This window comes from Poecilia reticulata, linkage group LG8, assembly GCF_000633615.1.
Source record: "Poecilia reticulata strain Guanapo linkage group LG8, Guppy_female_1.0+MT, whole genome shotgun sequence".
NCBI classification, from domain to species: Eukaryota; Metazoa; Chordata; class Actinopteri; order Cyprinodontiformes; family Poeciliidae; genus Poecilia; species Poecilia reticulata.
In genome coordinates this window covers 3109306-3118602 of record NC_024338.1, presented here as the reverse complement: position 1 = coordinate 3118602, position 9297 = coordinate 3109306, and the positions used below count along the sequence as shown (strand labels likewise).

General features: G+C 36.2%; 1 protein-coding gene across 1 annotated transcript in view; it reads right to left on the bottom strand.

Annotated features, from left to right (window-relative positions):
* Positions 1-7982, bottom strand: part of rfx2 (regulatory factor X, 2 (influences HLA class II expression)) — a gene marked incomplete at its 3' end in the record, with an annotated part of 29914 nt that extends 21932 nt beyond the window's left edge. The window contains exon 1 of the mRNA XM_017306092.1: positions 7948-7982. Coding sequence (XP_017161581.1) covers positions 7948-7967 — 20 coding nt within the window. The remainder of the gene's footprint in view (positions 1-7947) is intronic.
* Between the last annotated feature and the right edge of the window lie 1315 nt (positions 7983-9297).

Here is a 9297-nt window from a genome sequence, read left to right as displayed (position 1 = left end):
AAAAAAACATTTTGATCATGCATATTCTTGAGGGAAAAATCAAATCTGATGCACACATGCTCACACAAAGAGCAAATTAAGATATGAGAGATTTCCACAGCAGAAGCTGCTCTTCAAGCTTGTCTCATTAATTCATGGCTAATCCAATCAAAGCAGCTCTCGGTGTCTGCAGATGGCAGAGCTGGGGGGGTTAACAGAGAAAAGAGGAACCGACCACTGCCTCTGATCCAAGAATACTCCTCCCCTCCCCACCTCTGGTCATCAGCACAACCTGTCCACTCTGTCACTGTGTGCACTGCAGACCTGACAGCCACGGAGAGAGAAAGATCAAACTGCTGCCATGGAGATTGTATGTTCGCCACCTCCTCCCCCACACCATACCTCATCTAACCCTTTCCAAATTTCCACTGCCTCCTACCTTTATCTACCCCTTACCCTCATCCTTACAATTTGGTATCTTTAGATCTGAGGCTGATCTAATACAATTCCACAATTTGAGTCTTGAACGTAAACCAGAAAAATCAACCAACAGAAAACAAGGGGGGAAGAGGGAAGAGATGAAGACAATCAGCGATGCTATCAGATTATATTAATGCGTGGGCATTCCTCTCCATCACACTTATTTGTCTGATGTCAAGCTACAATAATGACACACTAGAATTATATAGAGAAATCGGCTGGTGACCGGAACTGGCTAATTTYCCGCTTGACTGGCCCTGATCGCTGATCACACCCGTCAGAAAGTAAAAACTGGAGCTGGCCCTGGCAAAACACTGACGTGGAAGTTATTACTGAGTAAACAAGGCCGAGTTAGCGCCATTCAGTATTAGCGGAGCGATTAAAGATTAAGTTAGAAGTGTACGTTACAGAAAGTTATACAAATTACAGCAAATCTTTTTAAAGAGTCTGATTTGTATGATGGACTTAAAGGAAATGGTCATGATATTGCAAGAATAAAGTCAGAATATTATAAGAAAAAGGTTTTATTAGAATAAAGTCAGAATATTACGAGAAGTTGTACAATAAAGTTGAAATGATACAAGAATAACAACAATGCTGGAAGTCATAATATTGCCAGAATAAAAATCAATGTTACGAGAATAAAGTCGTATGACAATTGAAATAAGAATAAAATTGTAATAAAAAAGTCATAARATTACCAGAATAAAGMCGTAATAACAAGAATAAATTCATAATATTGTTATTCTCGTAATACAAAAAATATTAAGTAGTAATTTCATGGTAACTCTTAGATGGATAATAATTTACAAATAGAATGAGCAATTTTRAGCATCTTGTTAACTTATACTTTGGTATTGATTTTACAAATAAGAAAAGATGTAATATTTTAACAGATTAACAAATCTAAATTTTAACAGATTAGAATCAAATTATTATCAGYAGCAGGATTTTGTAAAGTTTGTGCAAATAACTGTGAAGGAAAGAGTTAGAGGCTACTTAAGAGCTCTTCTTAAGTCAGCTCTTCTGGTTAGAAGAGCTGGCCACATCAAAACTTAACTCCATCAAGGTTTTCTTTTAATTAAAATTACTTTCTCATACTTTCATTAAAAAAATCTAATGTTATGACCTTATTCTAGCAATTACAGCTAAAATCTCTTAGCCTGGCCCCAATGCTTTTGGCTAAATAAAAACAAATTGTGCAGCATTTTTAACCTGGAAACACATTTTACAAAAAATACCTCAGATTTTAGCAATTGTTGCTTTTATCTTCTCTGGTAAACCTAAGATATGCATCATATTGCACTAAAAGAGTCAACTTTCTTGGCTAGGATTAACTGCAGAGAGGCACGGCTCAGTTATCACTGTAGTTACAGTMTGCCTTTAAAGGAAGTACTTGACAATAAGCCATCAGTGCTTTGAATCTGAGACAGATCCAAGTATCTCTTCTTTGCGCTCACATCTTACAGTCAGACTCAGAGTTAAGTACTTGATGCTTATCAAATGTACACAGAGCCTGTGGCAGATACAGATACACATGGCCTACATGTTTATTACCACAATACTTGTAGGTAAATCCTARCTACCAGAAATCCCCTACAATTTTATTATTTTCTTTTCTTCACAATGGCTCAATTTCCAGCGAAACTACAATGGTACAATATATTGAATCAAAAGCAAACTGAGCACATTCAGAAGATCTTTTCATTTTATGTGATTTTTTAAACTCCATCCCAGGTTATACACACCCTCATGTGAAAAGTTGGAGGAGTTTCATCAAATGACTAATCCTGGAGGTGCTTTTTTCATGTAAAAACAAACTATAATCCTAAATAAACATAAGCTTTGAAAAAGCATAATCCAATTTATCTCTGTTTTAATAAGAACTGTCATGAACAGACTCCAGGACACCATTTCAGAAAGCTAATGGATTTTCAATGATTTAGTCTTACACCCAAACTAACTGCCTGCAAAGCTGCGTAACTTTTGTGCTATTCAACAAAGATCGCAAAGGTAAAATTAGCGCAGCTGATTTTAAACACTGCAGCTCCACCCAATCCTCTAAAGAAAARCTGAACATGTTTAATTCTCAAAGCAATAATAATAATAAACATACATGAATAAAATATCTTAAATGTGTGTAATCTTAACATTGACAAAATGTTAACATTGACAGAGACCATCTATACAAACATTTCTAAGTCTTTCCACCGATTATTTGTCTAGACTTTTACTAGGTCTGTTTACTATGCTTGATCCAAATCATTCAGTTGTAACTCTGGCTACATGTTTAGCATCACTGTCCAGCTGGGAGGTGAACATCMGAACCAGCAACAACCAGAACAAGTCTTTAACAGAATTTAAGAGGTTTTTGTTCCATAATTACCTTTAATTTAGAAGCTTTCCACTCTTGACCAACAAAAACAAAAGCCAGAGGTWGCTTTTTGATCAAGAAACAGGATACAACTATGACACAATCTTTATTACCATGCAAAAAACATATTCTAAAGTAATAAATACCTCCCAGAAGAACACAATACAACCCACATTTAGACACAGGAAGAGAAAACWGTTAAAAATCAACACTAAAGACAGTAAATTCACCTCCACATTTAGACCGAAACAAAGTTATTTCTTCCTTCCTAACCGTTTCTCACAACTTAAAAGGTTTTATGTGAAACACTGAACAGAAAATCTACCACCTCAAATTCATTCTTTACCAACAGCCAAAAGAATCATCTACGGCCTGCTTAGAAGTTTAAGGCAGGTTCACATGAACAGACTTTCTTTATTACCAAACTGCTATCTCTTAAGTAGCCTCTAACTCAACAAAACAAAGGAAAAGTGGGATCAAATAGGGGTCTGCAGCTATCTGCCTGAACTCAGGGAGGGGGTGGGTCATTGTAATGCAAATCTTGGTGCCTTGTCTTCAGTTTGTGGCAGGAAATTTAATTACCAGTTCTGTAGCCACGAAACAAGCAGGTGTAACACAAGGTATGTAGCTGACACATACACTCAGACAGAGGGTACAGACTGAAAAACATTTCATTTCACAAGCCCCAGCTTGTTACCGTTACACCAGGGCGAATCAGTGACTGCATTTTCTGAGGGAACAACAAGAGTTGTTTCTCCGTTTCCTAGCAGCGAAAACCCGCATTTTCCAAAATCTTTTCAGACAAACTTAAAGCAAGAGAGACAGTTTTGCTATCAACAGATAATATTGCATCACTTAACAGACCAGTGAGTTGTGGAAAGTATGAACCTGTAGCATTTCAAATGCATTAATGGCACTATTAATTTCTACTTAACAAGCCCCCGCGAGGCATTCTTCTCTCAGCCCTTCAGTTTCGCTCTGTGATTTTCTGACATGCCACGACTCGAGTTCTGCAATAATAAACCATTAAAACGGTCTTAAAATATGACAAAGATGTGAGCAAAAATAGCGAAGGAGCTCACGTTCCAAAGCAAGTACAGCTCTATCTGACACACAACACTCACCAGAAGTATATATATATATATATTACGGTTTGGAAAGCAGCTACATTTTTCTAGTCTCATTTYTCCAGCTGTTTGAAGCATAGAAAAACTAATAACCCTTCTCCACCTGTTGCTATACACTGCTGCTCAGCTGGATGAAAGAAGGCACCAACTCTTTTTTTCAGGCTATTTTAGAAATTCAGATGTCTGGAAGTGTTTTTAGATGGATGTTTTAAATCCATCTAACTGGTTCATAAAGACTATGAACCAGTTGGAATAATTGTTCCCTACATTAAATCAAACATTTGTTTTTAACGTTTATGTCAGTACCATAATAACCGKAAACTGTGATATTTAGTCAAGTTTTATGATACTGTACAAATCCAACTTTTTTTGTATAATCTAAGTGGATGGTTTCATCAAGATAGCTAAATACATCATCGGCAAACACTGACATCATACACATATGAATGCAGACAAAAAATTCATACACACATTGACTAAAAGCTGTGTTAGGTCACCCACTGCCCAGGAGATCTCTGCAGCTGTTCTGCTGCTTACTGCTTGCACAGTGATTACTGATTGCACACATAGGGATCCATTAAACATGTCAAATGCAAAATGAGTAAGAGTTGATAATGGAATACAATAATCCATCAAAATACTTTGTGGAACACAGGGTAGAAACTCTTTATTGCCAAGTTACAAGCCAGCGGTGTGCTTAGGGCTATAATAGGTTATTCCTCAAATTTTAAAAGCMGACACGTGACCTAACAGAAAGTTAGAAACAACAATCTCCTTAATTACTTCTGCTCTGTTCCATCAAGTGTTTTCCACATACCTTTTCTCAGACCTGCCTCTGCAAACTGAAGGTATGCAGGGCAGCCACAAGGAGGGAGATAAAATATACCTGATGAGGACATTTCACTCCCTGGCCCTCTCTGACCCCTTTTCTTTCCATGCCTTCTGTATTTTTGTGTATCAAGTTGCCATGTAAACATAACAGTGTCACGCTTAGACAGGGAGGTGGGGCGGGTGGAGGTTTCGCAGTTTCAGCAGAGTCATCGCTTTGATATCACGGTTATGATTTGGTGTTATTGCTGCTGGGAGGAATGTCTGACTAATCAAAGTTTCTCACTTCAAAACAAAGCTTTAAATTTCTTCAGAGTTTAAAGGAGTTAAACTTTGTAGCTGGAAGAATCCCAAACATATGCAATATTTTCAAATTTCAAAACATTCACTTTGATATYGTATAAAGAATACCTGAACTAATTTTACATCAAAGAAATCAGATTTGATGTGATATTTTATACCTAAAGATGAATTGAGGAAAATGGAACATATCAATGAAAGCAAAATCTGATTTATAATGTAAATACCAAAATGCATAAAATTAATTTCGGATTTTAAGACAGAAATCAAAAGAAAAATAGAAACTTGAAGTTGATTCCAAATGTTTGATCTGTAGTCCAAGTCATCCAAAACCCTTTCAGTGTTTCAATATGCAAGTGCAAATATTCAAAAAAGATGTTTATTAGAAACATGTTGAAAGAACAGAACAGAGATGTACTGAGAAATCATCTAGTAGCAACATGAGTCTGCCTGTCAATGTAATATCGTCCTGCTCTGATCCAAGCTAAAGCTTCAGTCTTAAATAAAGAAAAAACACGGCCAGGTGGAATTGAAATCAACACTGTTTGGTGTGTAAGGTGTTACTGAGTGAAGAAGAATCAGCTATTTAAAGTGTCGGTGAAGGACAAATGGGGTAAAAAGCTTCCAGAACTGTATTATCTAGAGTCTCATCGGCTCATCATTCAGACTGCTACAACAGGGAGTTGGATGTCAACGGTATTACAGGAAAGTTCCTCAGTTGCATCTTTGTTTAGAGTCATGTTACATGCTGGATCTGGAAATGCTTTATTTTGGAAATCACACAATTCAGAATCTAATACCTCTACAAAGATTAGAAACAGAGACCACTGTTAGCAATGCTAACTGTCGCGCTAAGTGCTAATTGAAGCTTAAAATGTCAACCTCGTAATCATTTTCTTTCCTTGAAATAATAGACAAATCCTGTTTAATTGCAGAGTTGGGTAATGCTGATTGCTCTCTCTCTCTCTCTCTCTCACACACACACACACACACACACACACACACACACACACAGACACACAAAGTGTGACGTCACCTCTGGCCCAAACATTGAGGAATTTGTAAATGATTGATCACAGAAAAAATGCCTGAGGTGTAAAACACAACATGATCACTCAAGCGTCTTGTCAACTGTCATTTGGAGTCAACACACACTTCCAGGTGAAGCGTGGATAAGCACAGAGTTACAGGAAACAGTGACGTTGCCAGATGATTATTAGATGCTGCAACTTGAAGAGTCGGCCAACAATACCAATGTGCATTTCTCAACATGGAATAACTGCAGCATATTTTTACCCTTCATCTGATTCTGCTGGAGTGAATCTCACTTTGGCTCCTGTAGAGCTACAATAAATGAATTTAATAGTACACGTCATACTAAATCTGAACCTTTTTCCTCTCAAATATTAAGTTATTTATTTTAAAGGTGCTTAAGGAAACATATGGTTTTGCTTTTTTTTTTTTTTTTTTTTACAAATTCGGATTTGTGCAAAATAAATTTGGAAAACTAATGATTATAATTTCCTTATTGAAGGAAATTCCTTTGTGAAGGAGACATGCTGTAATGTACTTTAACTTAGTTTTTAATTGCTCAGATTCTTCTTTTCCACAATCAGTAAAATTTTACAGTATTTGGAGACTTTCAATGATGCAGAGACCTCTGTAAATATTGCCTGTTAGAGAGAAACTATTGTATTTTTCCAATCAACTTTTTGGTTAAACCTTAATGTTCTTTCATTTTATTCAGAAATTTGAGAAAACATTTACTGTTATTTATAGATTTCATAAAAACAACTTTAAAAAAATTAAAAGAAGATGAATCAGTGACAAGAATCTGACACTATCAACAAAATCTTTGATCACTGTATACAAAACTCTTCAACAGCATAAAACACAAGTACGAATCTGGTGAGATGTTTTTTGTTAACAGAAATAATGTACCTCCTGAGACAAAATCCTGAAAGGATAAGAAGTTTTTCATATATATATAATTAGCTGTCAAAAGATGCTATAAAATGGATGACAGGGTGACTAAGAATCACAAGGGACTTTATCTAACGTTTCTCTTTAGAGTTATGGCTGAGATTCAGATGGATTTTCTGCTCTGCAAATAGATAAAATAGCTGCCAGTTGAGCAAAGAGAAATGTGTACCTCTACAAAATGCCTATTAACAACCACTTTGCTCTAAAGAACTTATTTAATAAGAGTAATTTGTGAAAGAGGCAAGTCTAAAGATAACTCCAATCACTTAATATTAAGTAAACCGTCAGGTGATGCCTGAAAATTTATAAAATGACTTTAAACGCCACACTAGAATAAGACTAATATTTAAGAATCTCCATGCAGTGGCACCACCTAGCTGTAACAACACATCGTGTTATTAAAGTTAGGCCTGAAATACTGACAGCAACCTAACTTTGTTACATTTTGGTTCATCTCAGTATGTAAAAATGATAATTAGGCTCGATTTCAATGTGATGGAAATCAACTAAAATACTCGATTTAACGAGACTCTGACGCTGCTAGAAAAAAAAAGTTTAAACACACTAGAGCTCGGTTTGCTGTTTGATATTTAATTAATTTTAAAAAAAGAAACTGCGTCGTGAACGTTACGTTGAATAAGTTTGGAAGTAGCAGACGTTGGAAACAGTTGTAGCAGCAGAAGCAGCGGTGCTAACGCTAGCTAGCTACTCTTCCACCTGTTTAAACGGCCCAAAAAAAGCGACGCGCCAACGGCCGAACTTTAACCGTGCTGTCTCCATGAAACCCCCACAACAAACCTGAACAACTCCACCCACGTTTAAACTCACAAGTGAAGTTGCACACATGTCGGCGAACGGAATTAGCATTAGCCGTACTTTACTATACGTTCATCCATCCATCCTGCTGGAACTGAGCTGAAGGAGCGTTCACGTCTCGGTTTCTACTAAACAACGTAAGTAGCAACAAGTGTAAAGTGATTAATTAGTTCGGATTTGTAGTCACAAATAATATATTTTGAAAGCAAGCTGCTGTAGAAGTTGGGAACAGCTCCAAAGAGAACATTAGAAGCGAAATGTTATCGTTTCACGGAAGGGAAAAAAAGCTGTTCGCAACTTGGGGCGGATGCCAGAAAGAGGAGAAAGTTACATTCAGGAAGACGCGTTCGAGAACATACATTTCTTTCTCCCTTGAAAACGAAATCACTCTCTAAATTTTATAAACATAAAATCACCTTTGCCGTGAGAAAAGTTCTGCTCTCTTTCCCTCTCTCCAACTCACTCGGTGACTTCCAGATGCTGCTGCTGCTGTTGCTGAGTGTTGCGCCCGTTGGTAAGTAACTGTCTCCACGGCTACAGTCACTATAGCGCGGTGGGGTCTCAAGGCAACTGTTGCTACCCTCGAACGCCTACGTCAGGGGCCTCACTATTGGGAGGGAGGGGCTAGAGGTAAAAAACGCTCCTCCCAGTTAAAGTGGGCTGTTAGTTTAAATTAAGCCGCTAGGAGGTGCTGTGGGCGAAGAAAAATCATAGTTTGTAGGGTTACGTCTTCCGTTGGTGATTTTGTCATCTAGTGCTTCTAAATACAATATCAAATAAATTACTTTATCAGTGTACAAGTTATTTCAGCAATTCAATTTAAGTCGGTAAAACTTGTATATTTTATAAATTAATTATTTGGTAGTAATTAGTTACATTTACTTTAACAGTTGAAAAAAATTGTTTTTAGCGGTAGTTGTACTACACCCTACTTTTTTTTATTTGAGTAATATTATTATGAAGTGTCAAATTTCTGGCATTACCCATTGTGTGCAACTTATGAAGAAAAAACATGTTTTAACCAAAAATGCAATAAGCTTTGCTGTTCAAATGTTATTTTATATTTGCTAAAGAAGCTAGTGAAAACTTTATATTATCTTTATATATTATATCTTAGACAGAGATAAGCAAAAGTACAGTACCTATTTTTTCCCTTGTTAAAATGTTATTTTCTTCATTATTTTTAAAAATGCAGTCAAATTTTACTATTGTCTTGCCAGTATGCTAACAAAATAATGTTACACATGATATCCTACAACCTACATCTTACATAAGTAAAAGTTATGGTTATTCTATCCACTGTGTGTAACTAATAAAAAACATGTTTTAACCAAAAATATGTTATCTTTATATTCTATCTTTGTCAGGGAAACACAAAAATAGAATGCCCAATGTTTCCCTTATAAAAAT